Source organism: Pungitius pungitius, chromosome 1 (assembly GCF_949316345.1).
Source record: "Pungitius pungitius chromosome 1, fPunPun2.1, whole genome shotgun sequence".
Taxonomy (NCBI): Eukaryota; Metazoa; Chordata; class Actinopteri; order Perciformes; family Gasterosteidae; genus Pungitius; species Pungitius pungitius.
The window spans coordinates 34,573,865-34,598,454 of NC_084900.1; the positions used below are offsets into that span (position 1 = coordinate 34,573,865).

Below are 24,590 nucleotides of genomic sequence, written 5' to 3' on the forward strand. Positions count from 1 at the left end.
CTAACATGGGGCCCTTGAAAAAGTGTGCAATAAAAAATAAAATAAAATATTTTTGTTGTTATTTTTTCAAGCACGGTAGTTCCACACTGACATGCAGCAGGGCAGAGAGCACTAGACTGACCAGCAATTGTTGCGGCTCATTTGGGGTTTGGGTTCATTCAAGTTTAACTAAACTTGCAGCCTTTAAATGTAAGATTTATGACTGTATGACCCAGTAGCATTCAACGTAACCGAAACATCGGACAGAAACAGTCCCCACAAGGTTTTATTGCGGTTCTCACGCCTTTGAGACCTAGTTACAGCTCGTAAGCAAAAAGTGAGGGTGCTGATGCAGGTGCACCGTGTGAGAATAAAAAAGGGGCGGTACCCGTAACTATTTTATTCCCTCCCCTGCGCGCTACTTAACTTCCCCACATATAACCTTCTAATTTCCCTTTAACCGTTGCAAGTCTCCTTTAAAAGGCCCCGTTTTTGGAAGCAACATCACCAACCCGAGCACGCGTCCTTTACCTACCTTCACCTATTGTCCGATCTGTTCTTCGACCACCGACGCTGCGCGCACTGAACGCACCTCGCCTGCCCTCCAATGACACCTCCACCCGGTCAATCCGACCGCAGCGAGGTTTAGCTTTTCTTTTTTCTCGTTTGTATTATTTGGATCGCCGCAATAAAATCCAAACAATTTATCGGTCATTCAAAATGACCCGCACGTGTCTGCCAAACGACGACTAGAAGGATGGATTAGAGGAGGAGAAAGCGAACATGAAAGGTAAGAAAGTCCATCACTTATTGTCCGAATAGACTTGCCCCTCCTCATTAAGTTAAACTGCACGCTTTTCTCCATGACATTTATCCATCCTCCGCGTTTTTTTTATTCGCCTGCTAAATTTGTAAGCGGCCGTTATTAGATTTGGCCAACAGTGTGTGTGTGTGTGTGTGTGTGTGCATGTGAATATTTCCCCCTCTCGCTCTCTCTCTCGTCTCCCTCTCCCTCTCTCTCTCTCTCTCTCTCTCTCTCTCTCTCTCTCTCTCTCTCTCTCTCTCTACAAGATCACCGCGGCTCTCAGAGCATCACTGTCCAAATATCCCGTCAGCCGCGCACATCGCCCCTGACTCTCTCTGGGATAAGGTGGTACCACATCACTGCATTCCCACACTGCTTTTTATTTACTTCCCTTTATTTGTAATCACACAGCAAGCTCGTATTCATTTCAAGTCCTATTATTTAACCTCAGTCGGGTCGATGTATATAGACGCGTTCAAACGGATCCTCTTTGAAAGGCTGAACTGCTTGAAAAGGATGTGTGTGTGTCAGCGACAAGGCAGGTCAGTATTTTTCCTAAATATGAGAAATTTGAGAATGTGTTGTGTGTAACCCCACAGTGTGTGTGTGTGCGTGTGTTTGTGAGAGAGAGAGAGAGAGAGAGAGAGAGAGGGTGTGTGCATGTAAACTGTGTGTGTAGGAATAATGTGGGTTTGTGATGATGCTGGCAGATAAGACTCCTTTTGACGTCAACTTCTCCTCCTTTAACAGCAGGTGTGTGTGACATCATGTTTAGGATTTGGAAAGTTTTTTGAGACCGGTGTTAAATTTTGTTTTTACTTTTTTATCACATGCAAACACAAGCCCGTGTTCACTGCACCGGTCCCCATTTTGCCTACTGACTCACCAAATGTACTTTCTAGTTCTTATATGTGTGCAAGCATGTGTTCCTTGCAGCTGTTTGTGTGTGTGTTTTTTTAGGGTGTGTCCCGGCTCAATACGGGTAGCTTTTGAAGTGATGGATGTTTGACCCTGACTTGCTCATTGTATTGCTCAGGATTGGGAGAAAACGCTGCTGTTGTGATGAATCGTCCGTTTGTTGCGAGCCATTGGAGAGAGACATGCGCTGTGAGGCTGTCCGCACATGCTCTCGTGCTGCTCCGGGCCTCAAAGCGGTTACTCAGCAGAGGCTTTATGGTTTCACTCTGCGCTGGTCCTCCTTTTTTTTCGATTCTAGTCCCAAGCCCAAGTTTGAACCACCGTTAAGTGCAAATGCGCGTCGACAGAACGAACACGACTCCGCTCTCAGCATGAAGCGGCGTGCGTTCCTCCTCCTGTCGTAGTAATGCACGTCGCCCGGGAGTTGTTGATTGACTGTCTAATTATGGACCTCCTGTGTGCTTCGGCATCATGCATATTAATGCCCGCTGTCTCAAGGTGTGGTAAAAACAAGGTGTGCGTGTGAGCGTGTGTGTGAGTGGGAGAGAATGTGTGTGTTCGCAAGGCAGTTTACCCTTGACAGGGCAGGGCTACGCAGGCGTACTCTCCCATCTGTGGTCCAAACCTTTGCTCCCAGCCACTACATTTGGATTCTGCAGTTGTAGCCGGCTCTATTCTTAGTTCCCAACAGTTCCTGTGGAGTCTGACATGATATTTCAACAACACTCGTGCTCGCACCTCAGCTCGTGTTCCTGCCTCTTTACATCGAGATTCAATTTTGGGAATCGGATGAGACGCCGTTAAGTGGTTGAGGGGGCCAATCCATAACCAATCAATGACACATTCACGATTCACACGTTGTCATATTTGAAATGTCAAGACTGCAATGAATCTGCGTCTCCTTGAGTCGCGTCGGAGTGGGACCACTGGGATCAATATCAGGTGGTGAGACAGGCCGCAGGAGCAGGCGGGGGTCACCTTCACCCGTCCCTACTGAATCAGCAGTATCTCACAAACACACCCACACACAGGCACACTTTGAAGGCCTGCTTAGGTTACCAAACGGCGACCTCACAAAAACGCTCATTATAGTGAACTGTACCTCCCTTTCCCTTCTTCATGAATAATTCATTTTGTTATTAGGATTTCAGCCACTGTTTCATAAGGTTACTCTGCACGCCCTGTGTTGATTCTGCTGTTTTATTCCATTTTCTTTCAAGCCGCCACCAGCTTTTCCCATTTCTTACTCTCTTATCCATCATCATTGTTGAAAAGCTGATTTGCTCCGTTTAATTAAACTGCTCTCTCCCCTCCTGACGGGAGCCAGCGTCTCAGGTCGCAGTGAGGGGTGTAATGCGTCCTGGCAGATTGAGCGAGAGGACCTGTTGTCTTTCAGTGGTGTTCCACACCGAGGACACAACACGCCCCGCTAACGTGCCCCCTGCATCGACCTTGATCCTGTGACAAGATACCACTCCCCCCCAAAGGGAACATCGCTGGGCCTGTTTTATCCCGCCAAGTGTGTGTGTCTGTGTGTCACTCCAATGCTCAACAATGTTTTAATCTTACGCTAAGTCCCTTTTGCATGTAGTCAACACAGGAGCAGCTATAAGAAAATCACATGCTTGAGTAGATTGGAGAACAAGGGATGTCCTTTTCATTGCATGTTACCAGCTTCCTCCTGTATTGAGAGGGAGACAAAGTTGTCTCTGCGAGTGTCAACGCCGCCCCGTACGACAGAGAGAGATATTTTGTTCTTTTTTTTTTTTTTCAACCCACAAGCATTTAATCTTTTATTTTTAAATCTGCCGCTGCTGTCTGTTTTGTGTTGAGCACTCCCGTGCCCTAGATTTGGAAGTGAGTGAGCATCAGGGCGGAGTGGAGTTCGGTGTAAATGTTGGGCGGGAGGGGTCAGGACACAGATGTCACGTAAGACGCCGCGGCAGCGAGAACGTCCATTTCCGTTTATTTGCTGCTCCATAAAGAAGAAGACAGTTGATTAAGAGAGGTGTGCTTCACTGCAGGTTGGAGCGATGCAATGAGCTAAAGATGGATGTGTTCAAGTTTACGGTTTATTTCTCCACCTGTCCTGCAACTGCCCCAAAATACAATTGTAACTAACTCAGACAATCTTTGATGTCATTGGTGGAAATGCGTGAAAATGTTGTCTATTGCTTCAGAACACATTATAATTCATTAATCAATTATTTTTCTATTAATAAATAATCGTTTGTTTCATAATTCATTTTTTTATTTACTGAAACGTATAAAATAGGCAGCTTGTCAAATATGATGATGATCGGTCAAAAGGACAGTGGTTGCATATCTTTTAGTCAGGTCAGAGGAGTCAAAAGAACATTTAAAATAGATTTACAATTCAACTGATTTGTTTAAATTATAATCATCGCATTAATTGATGTTGATAAATAATCAAAATACAAATGACATGACGAAGGAAGTTCCGAAAATCATTGAAACGTTACTTTATACATACATATATATATATATATAAAGACTTGTCAACATGAACATTTTAATGTATGCGATTAGTTTGGCCGAGATTAATGTAACAAAATATTTTAACGTAGTTAACGTACGTTTGCTTACTTCCGGTTTACCTCCGGGAACCGGAAGTTGACCGTGGAAACGAAGCGGCTGCTAGCTGCAGTCAGTTAAATCAAGATTGAGAGAGATTTTTAACAATGCGACATACAGCGGAGAACTGTGCAGAGGAATTACTCCTCGTGTCAAACAGAAGGGGGGTGAGTGGCAGACTGATCCCTTAAAGCACTGCTATTTTAAGCTAGCTGCTAGGCTAAGCTAGCTGCTAGGCTACTTCCGTCTCAACAGCTAACGTTACATTGCGCGGCACAGAGCCAGCAGAGGACCACCACTGTGTCCCTAAAAGACCATGGTTTGAACACATCCTGGCTAAATGTGTGGGGTATAGTTGGCACTTCAAACATATCCGTTAAATTATGGAGAGTTGAGAGCAAAGTGCACGAGGACGGCAGGAAGAGTTGCTAGTTCACCATGTTCCACCAGGTGGAATTATGCCTCTAGTATGATAAGGGTTGCAAACTCTCCCAACCCCAAATCAGGGACACTTTCGCGGGCTGACGGGGGGCAAAATCAAAATTGCCCATAATTCGGGATATCCTGGGTAATACGGTTGGCAACCCTAAGTATGATCGAATGTGTGTGGTTTTGTGATTAAAATAACATTAGGGCTGTAAATGTGCTACATAATTCACATCGACTGCTGTGTACTGTTGATTGCTCTCTCAAAGTTTACCTTTCATTATGCAGCAACAGGGCCACATTAATATGTATCTATTAGTCAAGTTGACTTTTGTCTTCCTTATTCAGACTCCCGACAAACCTTGAATGGAGCAATCAGGAATGCTTGTCACATTCTGGCAGACAAAAACACATAGTCGCTGCAACAATGTTCTTCTATTCTTTCAGTGAACATGCATAAAATACTAAATAAGCCTACATAAAGTCATTGAGCATTCTAGCCGAGCTAATTCAACAGGCTACTTTCAGACCTCATTCAAAGTGTAAACCCTAAGAGAGGGAACAACGGCTCCACCAAATCAAACCAACAGAAGCTTTCATGAGCTTGAAACCGCTCCGCCGCTCATGTAGCGAGGTGACTGCTGTTCAGTGCCATGAATAATAAGAAATTGTAGCACTTATTGTACTCGTAATGGTTCTTATTTATAGCAATTTGTAAATCTGCTTATTTGATCTTGTTTCTTGTTCTTCTGATTTTTTATCCTTGGGGTTGAAATGCACTTATTGTAAGTCGCTTTGAATAAAAGCCTCAACTAAATGACACAAAATGTTCCTTTCTAATGAACATTTACAGTTCAGACCAAGAGCCGGATTACAACAACATCACAGCAAAAGCGGGTCGTGTGAAAAAGTTTGCAGAAGTTTAACTAACTCCGCCGCGGTCAAAGCCGATTATGTCAGAGAACCAGCTACCAGCTGTGAGACGGCTTTGATTGGGATGAGGGCCGGCACCTAGATAGACATCAGGAACACAGGGAGAATTACCAGAGCTGACAGTCACTGCTTTCCCCACAAAGCCTCGCTGGTGCCGCTGATACGGAGGGGGGATGTTAGAGTAGGTGTTGAGCTCCGGAAATGAAGGGGAAAGTCGTGCAGTTGTGTTAAACTGCAGTTTCAAATAGAAGTGTGTGCACGTTGGACTTTTTGTGGCTTTCTTCTCCTTCGCTTTGACACGGCCACTGTCCACCAATTAAATGATTCACTCGTCTTAATGGATGTGTTTTGGCCATGCCCTTTAGTTCCTGAAGGTCTTCCGAGACGCTTTTTATCCAAAGTCAGATGCTTTTCCCGCATGTCTTTGATTTGTTGCTTCAAGTTGACTTTGAATTATTGAGCTCCCTGGCAAAGCTCATCTGTGTATCTTTAATACATTTAAATCCCTCCAGATCCAACCGGAAGTAACAGCGTAATCAGTTTCTCCTGTTATACGTATTTTGTTCCGGACTATGAGCTGCTGGTGGTATTTTATTATTATTACTGCTGGTCAGTAAGGTACTATTGCAGTGCAACATCTGGGTGGGAGAAAGCTTAAAGTCCAGTTTGTCTCTCTTTTCAAGGAAAATGTAATTATTGTTAATTAACAACCTCTAACTAACCTCTGGGTGCCACAGGAGAGTACTTCTATAACTCAGGGCTATAAGGCACATTTAAAGAGAAAACACAGAGGGGGCAGCTGGTTATCCTACACCCTGAGTCATTGTAGCCTAGAGCATTTGCTTTACGCCTTGTGCTTCAAACAAACACTGTAAATAAATAAAAAATAAAAATTCCCAAGAATAGACCTCGAAATCAAGAGGATGTGTGTTTTGCTATTGACAGATTGCTGTGGTTTGAAATTACACTGTAAGGCTGTAGAACTCCTGAGCAGGTCACCGCTGAAGAGGAAGTCGGTGAAACGAGATATGTGTTTGTCAGCTCTTTCCTGACCTAAAGGTCAGAAATCTCAATAGACCATTCTTCTTATAGGGCTACATATCCACGAAACCATCTAATAGCTATGCTGTTGGCTTTATATAACTCATCTGGAGTAATGATTGTGCTTTTTTCGCCATGCTCATATCACAACTTATTGGATCGCAATAACGGATGTTTTGGTTTGGAGATGATGAATCCTGCTCCTTCACCATCCCCTGACTTTTCTTCTTTGGACACCTTAAGGTTTATAAATGTTTTGTGAAATATCTCATCAACAATTGGATGGCATCCCTCACATTTGTTCTCCTCAGGTTGAAGTGATCCTCAGACTTTTCATCCAGCTCCATCCTCAGGTCAAAGTCCGAATTTGTGTAACATGATATACCTTCAAATGTATCAATCTCATCCTCTTTTTATTCATAAAAAAAGAAGCTATGGGAAAATATATTTGATCAATCCCTACCTCTAAGATGGTTAACCGCTAGCACTGTTGCTGTGAGCATGTTAGCATGATGTACTCAGGGTCAGGCCTGAGTACAGCCTGACGGGGCAGCTTTGCGTGGTTGTCTGTGTTGAAAACAGTGCATCCCTCCCCAGGCCCAATGGCGACCCCGGCTGCGTGTCCAAAGCGCGCGTGGAAAGATGAGCGTGCGGCGTCCCGTCTGTAGCATCAGCACCAGCAGCGGCGTCAGAGCGGCGTCAGCGATGTCAGGTTGTGTGTCTGCGGCGGGACGAGTCCCGGCTCCAGCGGACCTGACAGGCTTCAGCTCGTTAAACCCCCGTCAGACGCGGGGTGGGAGGGGGAAGACAACCCACTGTGTCCATGCGTGTAAAGCAGTAGCACAATTGTGACGGCACAGGGTTACGACCCAGACTTATCGGTTGTTTTGTTCTAAGCGCTCCAGTCATTACGACCAACTGCTGAGAAATCTTGAGATAAAGCATAAAGAGACTAACGGCTTATAGAATAATTTGCACATGGGAAATCACAGCGCATGATGAGATGGAAAAAGTCGACTCTTGTTTTATTCTCGTCTCACGACACACTGAATGCAAACTGCATGACCGGGTCGTCTGTGTGGGTGGACGGCTGGCCGGCTTCGGAGAAGCAGGTTGACCGTGTACCTGCAGAAGGTTTCACAGTAGGCGGGGGGGGGGGGGGGGGGAGGTTGAAGTGATGAGAATAATCTCAGGTTGAAACATGGCGGCCCCAACAGCACTTTATTTGTTTCATTGTGTTTGGTTCAAATGGGCTAAAACAGCGGTGAGGGGCTTTTAAACAAGCTTGTAACGCAGAATGTGTGTTTTGGGGTTCTCGATGAACCAGCTCAACCCAAACTCTCCCTGTCGCCTGAGCTGGAGTCCCTTCAAGGTCAAACAAGTGAGCCCTTTGCCAACCTCAGGCCGGGTGGTGCCGGTCGATCTCCATCTGACCTCCGTGCAAAATAAATACACACGTCAATCTCACCCGGTTTCAGCTTTTTAGCTTCTAATCGCTTTCTCTTCTTCGCTCCGTCCTCTCCCTCATTTTTCTGTCTCTGTATATAAAAAGCCACCAAGGACCCCGCTTCCCCTCGTTTATCCAAGTACCGATCTGCCAGCTGAATGACCAGTCAAGTGTAAAAAGGATTAGTTATGATATCCTGTCCTTCTCTCACTCATTCTCATTAGGCCCGCTAGACCGAAGGACCCAGGGTGTCCCGCCCACTAAGGCCGGGGCTTGGTGTTGCACAAAGGGAAGCCTCTGGCGCTTTACCCCAGCCCCGCCGAGAGTCGTCACAGTCACACAGTTGTTAAGAGGATTGGATCTTGGGGAAGTGATGTGTAATTGCTAATCTCCTGCTCACAACTGAGGTGGAGATCAGGATCGTCCATTAGGAATATTGCTTTCGTGCAAGTTTGTACCAGTCAGTATAGTGCTATGAAGTAAGCTAAGCTAAGGAAGGAATAGTTTGACATGAGAAGATCAATACAACCTTCATACCTGATATTTGGATGTGAAGATACAGTCATGAGATGGTTTGCTTTGCTGAGCATGAATAGGGAAACAGCACCACGGAGCTCACTGATAAACATGATGTGTCTAGTATTTTTTTAAATATTGTGACAAAGATACACATGATTAGGACATTTAACGGTCGGTTCTTGGTTAACAGATGACACAGTGACATCAATGGTCTTTAAATCTCAGATATAGTTTGGCATTTCTTCACTTGGACCCACATATAGACCATTGTAGCTTTTACTTGGTGATATATTGTCCCGGTCTTATGCTAAGCTAAGTTAACGGTCTTTGGGCTCCGGCTTCACATTCAACTGAAAGCCATGAGAATGGCATCACTCCCGTTGTCCCCTCTCCCCGGACATCGGAGCTGTCAAGCCGCTGTCTACTCAAACAGATCTTCGCCACGTCAGCTGTACATCCTCGGCCCCCACACGCACGCACACACCCAGACACACAGCTGCTCCCCAGGTAACACGCTGCTGTAACGCATCGACCAAATGAGAGAAGAATCCTTCCTGGAGACAAACCAACGGGGGCGGGGGGATTCGTCCCTGCCCAGAAAAATCGATGGCAATCTGTATTTGTCTGAAAGCGCCGTGCATCACGGTAGATGCAGAGATCACTGAGGTGGTTGACTGCAGCTACAGGTTCTTTGGTCACCTGTCGAAAAATCACTAGATTCTTTCCATGTGACTAATGATGTGCTGGTATGTGCACTAATTCCTATGTTGTGTGTTAACATGGAAACTTCATCCTGCAGCGAGCGCAATCCACATGGGGGAACGTCTCCCTGTTTGTTTTGGCCAGACTCTGCTGAGGTATGTTTGCATAAAACGGAGCCCCAGTGAAAACATTATCACCCATTTGGCAGGAATTATTCACGACCTTTGCTCACATCCGACCACTACAACCCCAGACCTCAGACGTCGACAGCTGATGAAGGTCGAACTGAACAACGACCTTCTGGCCACGAGGCCGCAGGATATTGCCCGGGGCTGTTTGTGTGACTGACTCTCTCTGCATCGACCCCTTCAATCCTGTTTGCTTCCCTCCCCAGCTCCTTCGCCATGTCCAAGACAGCCGTGAGGAAGCTGCACTGGCGGTCCAAGGTGCAGGACACCTTCGTGCCTTTGCGCGACGCGTCGGGGGAGCCGGCTGTCGCCATCGGCGGAGGAGCAGATTACGGAGAGTTTCCTTTTGTCATATCGGCTCCGGGGGGCGGACTCGCAGTGGGGGACATCATCCTGGAGATTGGGGGAACACCGGTATTGGGGATGACTTTGGGAGACGTCCGCGGCGTCCTCAGCTCCTGCCCTCATCCGATCCGCGCCAAAACCGTGTCACCAGGTATGACTAAGCATCAGTCTGTAGCTCATTGTTGTGATGGAGGAGTAATCATTTAGCACACAGCCAGGTGGAGGTGTGAGCGTAACAGGCCGCATGGCCTCTCTGATGCCATTTAGCTATCACACGTCTCGCACAACAATGCCTTAAATCTTCCCATTCTACTGCTGTTTGTGTTTTGCACGATTGCTCCTGTACTTTTACCGGACTACACCCAAAATCTGCTGCACTGGAGTCCAAGCTCTCATCCATAACGTTGTTACTCAATAACCCTCTGCAGCCTGTAGCAGTCTGACGCCGCTTCGCCCTCGTCAATCAGTCTGGACATGTCAAGGCGATCTCGGTCAATACGTGGGCAGCAGGTCAAAACCGCCCGATGACACGTGACAAGGGTGTGGCGATAAAGTTGTCTGTCACCCCGCGGGAGGCCTTGACGCGTAGAGCGCAAGGCCGGGCGGAACGGATGTCTCTGTTGGCTCTGAGCGGAGCAGTATGTCACCGGAGTGTCACCTGAACGCCGCTCCTGATGGCCTCGCTCGCCAGATTGATGGCTGATTTTGGCCGCAGGTTGTAAATGGGGACCTCGGATCCCGGGTTCCTCTGCTGCCCGGTCGATCCATTATCATTTCCCGGGTCCTCGTCGCTGGGCAGCTCGACTGCAGCCACAGTGTGGGCGTTGATGGATGAGCCGGTGTGCCGCGTCGCCGTAGCAGACCTCCTACAACTCCTCCGCTCTCAAACACGAGACGCGAGGCTGCAATCTCCCCAGAGAACAGGCAGCAGTTCAATACCGGCACTCTGTGGTCAAACATAGAGAGTAGTGATGCCATTTAAAGTATCCTTCAGTGGTTTCTGCATCGCCCACAGAGCTGTTCTTTGGTATTATTTTAACCGTGACAACTAAACTGCTTTGCGTTGATGTCAGCGCGGAATGATGGTGAGATCTGAATGTTGCACTTCCAACAGCAGCTGTTTCATAACATAATGAACAGAAGCCCATCATTTCCCCTAAAAGGCAGCTGGCGAAGGTTCAGTCCTGTGTGCGTGCAGATGACTGCCTCCAGCGATAAAGTTATACCGCTGTGACGTTTTTAATAGCACACAATTCAGGTTGCTTCTGGGCAAAGCAGAAGGTGCTGGTGAGGGGGGGCGGGGGGCGGATAGCTGGGCGTCGGCCTGGAAGGGAAGCACCGACGGAGCGGTCGTCTGTCACGCCCGAGGCGCTCTCAGCCGATCCATAACGTCAAGTGACCTGTCATCAGGGGCCCGTAAAGCACTTGGGACGATATTGCGGGGGAAAGATGGAGGACGTTTTGTCCCCGGCTGACAGCCTCAACTGTTGCGTTCGTAGGCGCTGACCCACAGCATTGGGTTAACGCCTTAAGGTGGGGGGTCGGGTGCAACACTTTTCATATGCAGGATCGATGCGAGGTGATGTCAGATCAGTAGGTGTGACTGCGAAAGCCTAGGTTGTTAAATGATAGTGTTAAATGAAGAAGTGATTTAAATAGACTTCTGTGCTTGTGCTTACTGAGCTGATTTCTTAATGCCTCCCCCCTCCCTCTCGCTCCCTCTCCCCAACCCCCCTTCCTTCTCTCTGCTTGTTCTTCTCCCTGCCTGCCTCACTTCCCTCAGGCTCCACATTGTGCAAGGACCTCAGGTTGTTTCTGAGCAAGTGTTTCACGCCCGGTTCAGTGGACAGCCAACTTCAGCAGGTCATCCGAGAGAACCTCTACCTCCGGGCGGTGCCCTGTGAGTCCCATTTGGTGCTTTTCTCTCTGCCTTCAAAAGCCTGTTTCTCTCTATGTACACGCCGTGTTTGTATGTTGTGTATCAGTACATGCTTTGTGTCTCCTGAGCTTATCTATTTCATGTTTCACATTTAAGACAAATATCAAAGTACATTTATGCCATTCTCATGATATGAATCCATCCAGGAATATCTCTCTTAAAAGGTAACAGTATTTTTGACCTGGAGTTACCTATTACTTTTTGCCACAGGCTGATTTTTCTTACATTTTGCTCTCTGTTGGTTTATTGTGAGTTTATTGTGTAAAAGAACAGCCATTAATTCTATGATCACACATCTTGTTGTTGCCTACATGTGAATACCTTTGTGTTAATTGGCCCACAGATCCGTTTCCCACACTTCATTGTTGTTAATGTATGCAAGCAGAACTGAAGATGTCAAATAATTGACACGTTTTACCGCGCTGAAATGAGACAGAAAATAAATGTGCAATCCTTTGGACATTTCCATAGCAACACTGTATCGCGACTGGGTTAATCCTCAATAGCAGTCTCCACCCCCCTTTACAAATCCTGACCCCTGAGCTCCAGCCTATTACTTTGTTTGGGTGGTGTAAGACGGTATTAAATGTGATGGTTATTGTGTTTGACAGGGTTTGTTTTTATTTTTTTATCAGCGCAGCTTCTGTATCATCCGCTCAAAAAGAGGCCCATAGTCTACTCTACACAAGCAGTTTCATGCTGATGCTTACGCATCAAGCACAATGGCAGCCAAAGGCAGCTAGTTGTAGTACATCTGTTGCTGTCTTAATCCTCTGTAGTGTGACGTCACTGGAGAGCACAAGAGGATATGGCAGCCGTCGCGGGGATTTTCTGAGAAAAGATCGGCGCCTCTGATGTAATTTTCGGTTCTTGCGCAAGTGTTTTTTTTTCTTCCTGTGCAGGTGGTACTACGCAGGAGGCGGACCACCTTGTGTGTTCGCAGTCTTAACCTTGTGCGGCCGCGTGGAGTTGTTGCTAATCTCTCCTTTAGTCCGGGAAGTAGGTCATGTGGGACGGTCTGCCACCATGACACACAACCCTCCCGCTGCTAGAATAAGGCCCAGGTCAAAAAAAAAAAAACTTTCTGTGGAACGTGCATATCTGTGCTGTGTTAAAATCGCAGCTTCGTTAGCATGGCCCCTGTGTGCGTGCATCTAAAAGCAGCTGCGCTGGGAGATAATTGCCCCAACATGTCCATTTAGCCAGTTCACATTTAAAAAAAAATTAGGATTGGCATTTAACTATTTATAAATATCTGTAGGTGGATGTTTGCTGAATACGCCGTGCATCCCGGGCCCGTGCTGTAATGTTCTGCACTGAGAAGTCCAGCCTTTCCCTCCGCGTGCTGCCCAACTTTGGGAACAACTTCCCATCTTTTGAGCTTTGTCTTTTTGAGTGACAACGAGGCGGGCTCAGCCCAGCGGGTGTTTAATCCTCTGATCTGCCGGTAAGATGCCGTTGTCCCAAAGGCCCAAACGCACGGATACTGGCTTCATCCCCGAGTCGCCCTGCAAACCTTCCCGTCTCTTTCTCAGACCACTCGTAGAGGAGCAGATACAAACATTTGTCGTTGTGGTCCTTTTGTTGAGGAGGCCGCGGCGCTCGATGCGGAGGAGCAGTTTTTTTTATCAGCGGCTCATTGTGGCCCCCTTCAGGATCACATGTACGTTCCTCCTGTCTCTTCGCTGTGGTTTTGTTATTTTTCTCGCTAATCAACTCTAAATGACCCGAGATAAGCATTAATCCGCCTCAATGGCTCACGAAGCATAGTTGAACCTTTTGATTGTTATATTACTGTTTAACGAAGCAAAGATAGAATGATGAGCCCTCAAATTTGTGAAACTGTGGCTTAATATCGCTGTGCTATTTAAAGAGTATGTCAGTCGCCGAATCCGTTTGATGGGGCAATGTTCTCTAGTGTGTGAGCTGCCACTAATGCAATATATATAATTACGAAAGGCTCAATCAGGAGGGCAGTGCATCAAAATGGAAATGAATGACAGAACTAAGTAAATGCAGGCTACAGTTTCAATAATCTAAAGGGGAATGAAATCGTATCAGTGCCAAAGTGGAGGAGGGGCCGACTCTGGTTTTATGGCGCTGTGCGCTCGTACCGAAGCAGACGGGATGTTTACTCTGATTCTTTTGGAGGGCAGGTAAATGTGTAGTGTCCATGTGTCCAACCACATTATATAGGCTTTCTATTGCATTAGTACGAAAACGACTCTCTTCACGTTAACCCTCCTCTGCGTGTGTGTTTAATTGTACAAATCATTTGCACATGTGGCCTTGGATGATTCAGAGCCGATGTCGCGGTTTCAAGGCCGTCTGTGTTTCTCTGTCGCCTCCATAAAGGACTTCTCTAATTGTCTTCAGAGTGAGATAAGAAAAATCATCATTTGGTCAATGTGCTCGCTCCGGATTTGTCAGGCAAGACCGTCTGCGGCCCTTTTTCCACCGTGAGATCGTTTGTTAGCTATTTGTGTGCAATGATCTTGACAGACAGCTCTCTCTCTCTCCGGGTGTTGATACCGAGTCCTGTGTGTAATTACCTCTTCAATCCTAACCTCACCCCTCTCTCTGGGGGATTGGAGTGCGGCGCCTACGGGGACAAGAAGAAGATCAATTCCGTCCGTCCCCCCGCCGACATCTCACATGAATTTCTGAGGAAGGTGCATAGATAATGAGTTCCTGCCTCCCGCCGCATCAGCTGGAGAGATACAGCGTGTCCTGAGGGGAGGTGAAGAAGTACACACATGCCAGATGTCATCAGATTTACGATCAATGCTTTGACTTGACACAGAGACCTGTCTTTTCTCCTGATGTTTGTGGATTTCGGTTGTGCAAACACAACCTCGTTGCAGCGCGGCACAGAGTGGATTGAACTCATCATACGGAAATCATCAGGTGGAGTTGTTGCGGGCTGTAATCAGGGCACAATCACATCAGCCCTCCGGCGGCCTAATGAGCCGGGAAGTGACGGCCAAATTTCTCTGGAGAACACCGTCTCTTCTCTGAGACGCGCGACCACGAGCTGAAACAGAGCTCAAGATAAATAGTGATGGTCACTTTTTATCGATCAAAACAATCCACACCTTTTCTCAAGAAAATAATTGAGTTTGCCATTGTGCTTTTTTTTTGTTGCATTGGCTTCTGTGATCAGAGCAAAATAGTTGTGCAACAGAATTTGAGGCCAGGGCCTCATCCTTGGTGCAGTAAACTGACTTTGTGCCGCAGAAAGAAAAGGTCAGGCTGACGGAGATGCTCCGTGCACTCTGCTGATTGTGTATCTCAAATTGTGAGTTGGCCGTAGAGTTTGTGTGAGTGTTAATTGTGGGTTTTATGTGTGTGTGTGTGTGTGTGTGTGTGTTTGCGTGCAGTCCTTGCATGTGTCATCGTGCCTGGCAGAGCTGCTCCCAGGACAGCTGTGCATTAATCATGGGTTTTATGGGGTTTCTGGGTGTGACTCCCTCCTGCCGACCCCCTCACTGAGATCACATGCGGTCCTCCAATAGAAGGACAGAGATTTGTCCTCAGTTTGGGCTTCGTGTGGTTTCGTCTTGGGAAAGGAATTGCTCGTCTCAAGGTCAGAACAGGCGCCTTGTAGTTTAATTAGCAAAAAGGAAACCATTCCCTCAGATTTGACAACACGAGTCACATAAAAAAACATGACATCTTTCCCACCACATGCCCCAACATGTTTTAAATAGTGAGAGGATCTTTGCTCGGTCAATGTCAATAATGACGACGGACCGCCATTCATCTGAGTGGTCCATCATTCCAATAGTGATAGAAACACTCTGAGACAGTGTCTTATTGATGTATAATTGTGTCATCATTGATTCCTTCATAATACAGGTGACCAAGTAAATATCCACCATCATCATCATGCTCTGCGAGGGCATATTTGGGTTTTGTTAGTGGATGTTCTGTTGACCTGTGACTGACTTTACATTTAGATCCAAAGAGGTCCCTTTCATCCTCATCAATGGGTGCTGCAATAGAGCCATGAGGTTGTTGCTTTTTCAACTATCTCTTTGTAATTTGTCAAACTGCATTGCTTGGGATATTTATAGTTTGCCAATGTTGTTATTTACTTTAAACACTAAACATGATTTATGACCCAGGATGAGAGGAAAAGGCTGTAATTAATTGACGTGTCGGGTTGGGCTTGAGCTAGCGGTATTGCCACATCATGGCTCAGGTGTATGACATTATAATTCATTTTTGTCTGCCTCTCCTAGGTACAACCAGAGAGCGTAGAGAAGGCGAGATCGCCGGCGTAGACTACAACTTTGTCACCATCGAGGAGTTCTTCTCCTTGGAGGAGTTGGGAGCGCTTCTCGAGAGTGGAAAGTTCAAAGGTGAGACTCACTCGATTGGCCGATTAGAATGTTTCAACACAAAAACAAGGGTTCAAATCTCAAGTTGTGCCAATTGCTTATAAATATACCTGGACGTTGTATTGAATTTATTGTAGCTACAAGTCAGATTTGATATGGACCTAAATTGAACTAGTCCATAAAGCTCCTATATGAGAGACAATTGTAAGACCAATGGATTATGGGTAAAGTAAGACATTTCACAGAAGATACAAAAGTGGTCGAAGCAATCAACAATTGTGCCACATCAACTATGGGAGAATTTAACTTAACATTCTAACTTAACAATCTAAGACTAATCTGACCATTACGGAGTGAAAGTGCACTTTGTTACATGTGGACAGAGCTGGTCTAGCATTTATAGATTAGGTTTACATACTGTACAAAGAGGCCGTCATTTTCCATTTCTTTATTCCTATTAATGCCATCAGGTGGCGCTCAGCTGGCATCGACTCTTCCCCTCTCAGGATCAGAGTGCTGCCTCTCAGCATAAAGCTTCCATACATTAGCGTCCCTAATTTCTGTGCGTTTCATGAGGGCAGCAGACGTCATCCTTACTTGGCTTCCATGCGACATTGACCGACGCGTCGGCAGTATCAGCAGCGTCGTGCGCGCAGCAGCCCGCAGGACCGGCAGTAAATGGTGACGGCTGGTGACCTTGTTGTGGAGTTCAGTAATCTAATGTCTGCCCTCGGCCCATTCGGATGTCCGCGCACCAAGCGGAGGGGTGGAGGCAATTTCTTCATTAGCAGCTGGAGCAGATGGCCAGAACAAACAGAATGTACACAATACATGTGATCGGAAGAGACGTAGTCCACATTATTCACATGCATGCAGGCGTGTGGTGTGTTAGTCGAATCCGCCTTGCTGCTGCATTTCTGAACAGGAAATATGTTACTAGATTACAACTCACCAGCATTGCAGAACCAACATTTGTTCATCTTGAACAATTCTTTTTACAGTTTTTTAAAGTTTTTTTATTCTATGCGATGCTTTTCTGTGTCTCAGGTAATTACTACGGCACGCCTCGGCCCGTTCACATCAGTGCAGAGAGCCCCCCCATCACCTATCAGGAACACCGCAACCTCCTCAGAAACTTCCCCACACGCTGCAAATCCCTCAGCAACCTGGAGAAGGCTGCAGAGGACGGGGAGAACAGTGAGGAAGACTCCGGTCTGTCAGGCAAGTACATCTAAATCTGGTGTTTATGTAACGTATATACGTGGGGGGCGACGGGGGGGGGGCAAGGTCGTAGATATACAGTGGAGTATTACATAGTCACTGGGAGGTTTCAAAGAAAAGCACATTTGTCAAACGTTGATGATTAAAATCATGTCTCTTAAGCCCTAAAATGTAGCTCCATGCTGCATTGCCGCTGAATCTATCGCTCCTGTCGCTGATACCCAAATGAATCAATCATTATCACGATTAGTATGCTCTAAACTCTGAGTGGGCTGTGGCCTCATCGATTGCTGGATCACCTCCAAAGGAAGGTCGCGCTGCCTGAGGTATGCAGGCAAGGAGGTAAGCAGATAGGCAAGTGTGCACATAGGCAAGTGGGGAAGGTCATGTGACAAGGAAGCACAAAGAGCATGAATTAAATGTAATTTTTCACACCGCCAAAACGCAGTAGTAACAGGATTCTTTTAAAACCTTTGTCTGTTTTAGATGTAATGGATGACTTGTTGTACCAGGCATGGATTTCTATTTTAGAAGCTTTAAATAGCTTTTTAATCCCCAGTGGTAGAAGACGTATTCAGATACTTTGTTCATTCAAACTGCAATACACTGAAGTACGGAAGTAAAATCAAACAAAATACTCATCTGGCAGGATAATGTCCCCCTTGAAGGTTATGTACAATAGGTTGTGTAGTCCATTGAACCATAACCTGATAGTTAAGGCCCCTCCAAAGGGGTTCGGAGAGGGGGTCATAGTGAGACTATTAATGCGGCTTGAAAGGATGAAAATGTGTGTTCATTTTGTCAACATTTCTGAACTCTTTCTGTCTTTGTTAATACTATTCTCAATGTAAAATATTGGTAAAAAAAACAAAAAACTCTAAAAGGGACAAACTAAAAAAAGAATATTAGAAATCAGAAGCAATAACAAAGCACACATACAAGCACTGAAGTACAGACACAGTACGTCATACTGCACTTTCTGCCCCTGTTAATCACATCATATATGCAGATAAAGTCATGAGGGCAGTGTTGGAGAAGTGATGGCAACAAGAATCCAGAACGCACAAGCTGAACACAAAGGCGAGTATGAGATTAGGTGGCTCAGGTGAGGCAGCGAGGCAGCGACAGAAGGCGTGGCGACGGAGGCCGAGCGTTAGACGAGGCGCAGGCAGGGAGCCAGGATGGGGCCGCAGATGAAGGCAGAGTGGGAGGAGGAGGAGATCCAGATCGTGAGAGACGTGCTCTGAACAGGAAAGGTAGGGCAGTGGGTTTAGGGTGGGGACTGAGTGAGTCCTCCTATCTGCTGAGTCATGGTATGAAGGGATGCCATTCGGGGCGCATGGCTTCGTCAGCACTTTGTACGGCGGGACTCGGGTGCCCCCCCCGTGTGACGTCGTACATCTCTCGGATCTGGGCTGGAGCTCACACCTGAAGGACGGCCACAAGGACACACAGGCCAAAAATAAACAAAGAAAACGCGTGTTTGTCTTTTGCCGGTAGTGTGGCACGCGTGGTCACACACTGCGACCTCCACTGGGGGACGACATAGCCGGCCAAGATGCTGACCTCGGGCCTTTTTGCATGAAATCGAATTGCCGGCGTGAAGTCGCTATGCCCGAAGAGCAACGTTTCACGGCTCAATGTGTATTTGTAACACTCATTCCTGTCACTGTGATTACAGCAGGCTCCGCAGGTGTTGGCAGCAGCATCCCCACCAGCCGCCGGTCCCCCGGGCGGCCCCGGGCATTCAGCCAGGGGGATGGGCACGTCGTGGAGAACGGGTTCGCCGGCGTGAGAGGCGCGATGCCTGATCACTGGGAGCAGGCTTTCAGTGATACGGGAGAGTCTCCCTACATAGAGTGAGTGTCTGTTCCTATCCAATTTTCAGGAATTGTTCGTTTCAGGCTCATTCTCCACCATCGCGTTGGATCAGGAGATCAATACCGTTTTCCGATCTGAGAGATGGTTAGCTTATCTTAGCATCATGGCTGGAAATGGGATACAGTGGCCCTGGTTCTGTCTACGGTGTGATTGAATGAAGATGGTATATTATATGTTTATATATATGGTATATATGTTTGTTTATTCCGTAGTTCTACAGCCACTTGTGTCACAGTCTGTTTCCCCACTAACCTGAGCAACAGCACAAAAAAACACACTGTACGAAATGCCATCAATTCCTCCTGATTTTTTTTTCCCTTTAGTTTTTGTATTATATTACATGTCATTTAGCTGACGCTTTTAAAGCGACTTACAATAAATGCATTTCAATCATAGAGATACAAACTCAGAAGAACAAGTAACAAGAAAGTACAATTTCCATCAAATAAGCAGTTTCAAAACATGTTATAGAAAAGTGCCATAAGTAGAATTTAAGTGCTATCATTTGTTAGTGCTACGGTTTGCTAGTGTTTTAGTCAAAGTAGAGTCTAAAGAGGTGTGTCTTGAGTTTTCGACAGAAGATGTAGAGGCTCTCTGCAGTCCTGATGTATGAATTAACAAAAGCAAAAGACCAAAATATAAACTGTAATACTTTAATATAATTAGAGGGTTGGATTGAAAGTGTGTCTGCTAAACTATAATAATCTATATGGGTATTAAAAAAAAGCACAACTATTCGTTTAACCTCAAAACAGCCATGATGTGCCGTGCAATGTTGCCATGACAGTGGCAGGCATCTCGGCTCTACTTGTATTACACTTGAATTATATCCAACGCCATTGAGCTTCTTAAAATTGAATCTTTTGTTTTGTTTTCTTTGTCTCTTCAAGTCGCAACCATAAGAGGACGTACTGGCGGAGTCGTCGAGGCTCGAGCAGGGAGACCGCCTGCAGAAACGAGTGTGAGCCTCTTTGTTTCCTGTTTTTTTTCTTCTTTTTTTCCCTGGATGTAATTATCGCGACGCTTGTGACACATTGAACCGCGGAAAACAGCCTGAGTGGCGCGTGTACATTCGACAAGAATGAAACGGAAGTAACAGACAGCGCCAGCTTGTTCGAGTCAAATGAGATGGAATGAGCTTTTTAGCTGAATGGAGACGTGTGAGTGATTAAGGCCTCGCGCTCGGGGGGCTGCTGGCGGAGGGACAGAGTCGCTCCTGTGTGTGTGTGTGGGGGGGGGGGGACGGCACGTGGGACGACAACTTCATTTCATAATTGTGGTCACGTGATTTTCCGTTTAAAAGACCGAGGACGTAATCTTCTCTTTGACGTCCGACTGACACGCCGATTGCAAATCATGAGGAAGCCATCTGTTACTGCGCTGTGATTCCAGCTTGTCCCTGCACGGTGCAGTGCACTTCCCTCACCAGCAGGAGGTGCTATAGTCTCCATTATGGCTTCAAACGCATACAGCTAAAATAAGAACATGTTATGATGCAAAAGTGAGACTTAACAGTAAAAGGAAATCCCAGATTGCAGTGCTGAGTTGTCTCAATCCAAAGGATTATAGTCTGTAATGGATTCTGCTTTAAATTGAACCTTTCCACTAAACACTTTGGTCATGTGGATTTATTTATAGGTATTTGTTTTTATTAAAGCCATCTGGTGATTGGTTTGCACGTTCTGAATCTCTCTCTCTCTTCCTTCACCACTAAATCCGTCATCTTGAACTATGCACTCGTAAAAGAACCCAGGATTTAAACTGTTGTCACTCATCTGTTTTCTCTGCTTTTACTCAGGTTTTTGAACATTTTTTAAGCCTTGATACCTTGAAGACTTTCCCGATGTTTCCTTGGAGGTGAGCATCATCACTATCTCATCACCTGTGTATGTTTTTGGTTACTACCAGGGTTCACGGACCAGCCCGGGGAGCTCAGGGGGTTTGCTGTGCACACACATCTGACAAAGGGCTCCAGAGGGTTTGGTTTCAATATTGTCGGGGGCAGCAGGCCGAGAGAGTTCCTCCAGGTCTACAGTGTGACTGCAAGTGGACCCTCAGCTCTAAAAACAGGTATGACTACAACGAACCGGGGACAATTACTGCGTGAGAAAGCTATGTGAGACGCAACAAATGATAAAAGGCTCATTCTCAGAATCTTGCGAAAGGGGAAAATGAAACATTTTGAGCCGCAGAGTGTTCTGACATCTCTCCAGTTCTCTGTCTCCAATCCGCCACAGCAACTTCCTATCACTGTCTTTAATCCCCAGGACCACTAAAACCAAGTCGAGCTATCACAACATGCGCATATGCAACGGTACACGTCCACTTCACACACACACACACACACACACACACACACACACACAGACTCACACTAAAACCCAAGCAGATACGACCACTCTAGGAAGCAGCAGCACAAGCTGTCTCGGGGGGATCTAGTTCATATTGGTTAATGGGTTTAGAGGGATTAGTTGGTTGGATTAGTCCACTCCCAAACAAAACACACAGAAAGTGTTTTCATTTGCAAACCCCATTTATCTGCACACTCAAACATATGAAAAGGCTCAATAACGCAGGAGTATTTAAAAGAAAATTTGACAAAATCGGTGTACTTTTGCTGCAAATGAAGTATTAAGTATTAATTGTGTTTCGTCCTCGTGCTTCATCAGCGGACATCCTGGTCTACATCAATGACGTCTGTGTGCTGGGAGTGTCCCACAAGGAGGTGGTGGAGATGCTCAAGTCGGTCCCCGTGGGCCACAGCGTGGACGTAGAGGTCAGGAGAGGTTACCCCATGCTCTACAACCCCGACGGTTGCCCCAAGCAGGATCCGAACCGACCGCCGCCGCCGACCACCACCCAGCCTCAGCCGCTGCACCAGCTGCCCCGCCTCCCGACGCCCACCCTCCACTTCGACTACGACGCGCTGCGCGCCGACGGCAGCAGCTACGTGGAGCCCGGGATGACTCTGGACGCCAACGGGAACGCCGTGTCCTTCGGCGCCAGACAGTCACCCTTATTCAGGCGCTCCAGTGTGACCACCACTGCCTCGCCGTCGCCGGTGCGTCCTCCGCGCTCGCTGAGGAGCTTGGCCAGGCTGCAGTCGTTTGACCCGACGCTCGCCAGCCAGAGTGACAGCGAAGTCGTCTCCGCCATCGGTTCACACAGGTGAAAACCAACACTTGCGGCCCGAAGGCGAGTCCTTTGTGATGCGCTTTTTAAAGGGATTCATTTAAGTCATTAGCTGTCCACGGTGATTTACAAATTGTTCAAATTACAAGAAATTTTCGATTCATTTTTTCCAGGGCAGTAAGGAGACGAACCCTGAGATTTAACAAATACCGACTGACAGCTATTGGTCTGGGAGTGCTTTACGAGAAAAGGCATCTCATTTAAGTTTTCTTGGGTACAGAATTATTTTTGGAACCTTAATCCTCGACTCAACTTTTAAAAAATGACTTATTATAAAATAAAAAAATCTGTATTTGGTAGGTGACATTTGATCCCTGATGATATTCTATATACCAAACTGTAGTGTTTTAATGAAGTCACTGTTTTGATAATTGTGAGGATGTTTTTTGCACATGATCATCAATGAAACCAGATTCTTTTGGTTGACATTTTATAGGCTGCTTAATTGATGGCAAGAATTGCCATCAAGTGCTGCCCTAAACATTTAGTCTCCTCCCGTTCTTTTTCACCAGGGCGTCAATGATCCGCAATCACAACAACAACTCCCTCTCGACGCCCCCCCATCCTTATCGCTACGGCGCATTCAAGTCGTCAGAGAGCGACGTCTCCACCCTGTCGGGGTCCCGGCTCCCCCTGCCTCAGTCGCCGAGGAGGCCCTCCTCCTCTCCCGGCGGCCCCCGCGGCGCTCACTCCCGCCTCCTCAGGCCGCACAGCGCCCACCTCAGGCCTCCCCCCACCCCCGACAGCCCCCGCCACTACCACTGCTTCAACAGTTTCCATGCCAACACCAGCCCCACCGCCAGCCCGAGCAGCGTGTCCTCGCCCGGGGGGATGAGTGTGTGCAGCGGCGTCGGCGGTCTGAGCGGAGGGGAGCTGGTGCCGGTGGCCTTGGCCCAGACCGAAGGGGGCCAAGGGCTCGGCTTCAGTGTGACAGCCGGCGGGCAAGGGGGCCGGGTGACCGTCGTGAACAGAGTCTGGGACAGGAAGCAGTGCAGCTCCCTGCAGCCAGGGGACGCCATCGTTAAGATCAACGGCGCAGATGTTCAGAGTCTTACTTTTGGGCAGGTAATGTGTGCGACCAAATGCGAAGGGGGGTCATGGGAACCAAATAGAAGTTAGAGTTGGGGGGGGGTCATGGGAACCAAATAGAAGTTAGAGTTGATGTGTGTTTACTCTAAAGAAGATCTCCCTTGTCATGGGGAGTTGCAGTTCATTTGTTTGTTTGATTGCTTTTTAGTTTTTAGTGCCCTGATGAGATCAAACTATCCTGCATACCACCGACAAACAAAAAAAGAAAAGTCTGAAAAGTCTGAAAATTAAACATTATTTTGTGGGAAGTTATTTGATGAACAATGCCTCAAAAGGTGTCGAATAAATCCAAAGAACCCGAAGACGAGTCACGATTTATACTCTTGTCGGCAGGTACAAACAATTCTCCAGGAACACGCCAAGCAGGCGGAAGTCATCTTGTTGATTTACAGAGGAGGTAAATGATTCACATTCCGCCTCGTTTATATAACCAAGACCAGTCTTTCACAGTTCTCTCTCGTTATCAGGCATCTATCATTCAACCATCTCCCCCGGCTCTAATCGGCGACTGCCCCCGCCTCTCCTCCACCCTCCTCCTCCACCCGTCGGTTCCGACATCTCCGCTGGGCTGCCGGAGGCGCTGCTCTTTCCCCGGGCCTCCGTCAGCAGCCCTCCCTCCCCGGCCCCGAAGCGCTCCTCGCTCATCCAGAGCACCAGCTTCCTGGAGTCGATTCCAGTGACGCTGACGATGGAACCCAACGACTGGATCAACGCCGGCCTGGAGGACGAGGCGGCCGGCGTCCCGGGGCCCGACTCGGGCGCGGAGAGGCGCGGCGGCGGGCGAGCTCGGCCGCTGCGAGGGTTCGACGTGGAGCTGAGGAGGAAGCCTGGGGAGGGCTTCGGGTTCGTCATCGCCTCTCAGGACGTGGCGAGTGGAAGAGGTGAGAGCCGGCGAGGAAAGGCGAAGGTTACGCAAGGTGCGAATCAAGTGCAGCGTTTAACAGCGCGTCGGGAAAACTGCGTTAACGCAACATTGAAACCATTTGGTTACCTGCCCGGGGAAACTGGTTTCATTTGGATGCCCTTG

General features: G+C 47.3%; 1 protein-coding gene across 4 annotated transcripts in view; it reads left to right on the forward strand.

Annotated features, from left to right (window-relative positions):
• Window positions 1–1,088: 1,088 nt before the first annotated feature.
• The window catches only part of LOC119222808 (membrane-associated guanylate kinase, WW and PDZ domain-containing protein 1), a 31,758-nt gene continuing 8,256 nt past the window's right edge, over window positions 1,089–24,590 (forward strand). For 3 of the 4 annotated variants that reach the window (XM_037479705.2, XM_037479708.2, XM_037479709.2), the window contains exons 1-12: window positions 1,089–1,326; window positions 9,760–10,049; window positions 11,682–11,798; window positions 16,082–16,201; window positions 17,228–17,401; window positions 19,083–19,260; window positions 20,173–20,243; window positions 21,191–21,352; window positions 21,952–22,450; window positions 22,987–23,539; window positions 23,897–23,960; window positions 24,031–24,444. In XM_037479705.2, coding sequence (XP_037335602.2) covers window positions 1,244–1,326; window positions 9,760–10,049; window positions 11,682–11,798; window positions 16,082–16,201; window positions 17,228–17,401; window positions 19,083–19,260; window positions 20,173–20,243; window positions 21,191–21,352; window positions 21,952–22,450; window positions 22,987–23,539; window positions 23,897–23,960; window positions 24,031–24,444 — 2,725 coding nt within the window. In that variant the 5' untranslated portion in view covers window positions 1,089–1,243. The remainder of the gene's footprint in view (window positions 1,327–9,759; window positions 10,050–11,681; window positions 11,799–16,081; window positions 16,202–17,227; window positions 17,402–19,082; window positions 19,261–20,172; window positions 20,244–21,190; window positions 21,353–21,951; window positions 22,451–22,986; window positions 23,540–23,896; window positions 23,961–24,030; window positions 24,445–24,590) is intronic. The other variant, XM_037479706.2, reaches the window with a different exon arrangement.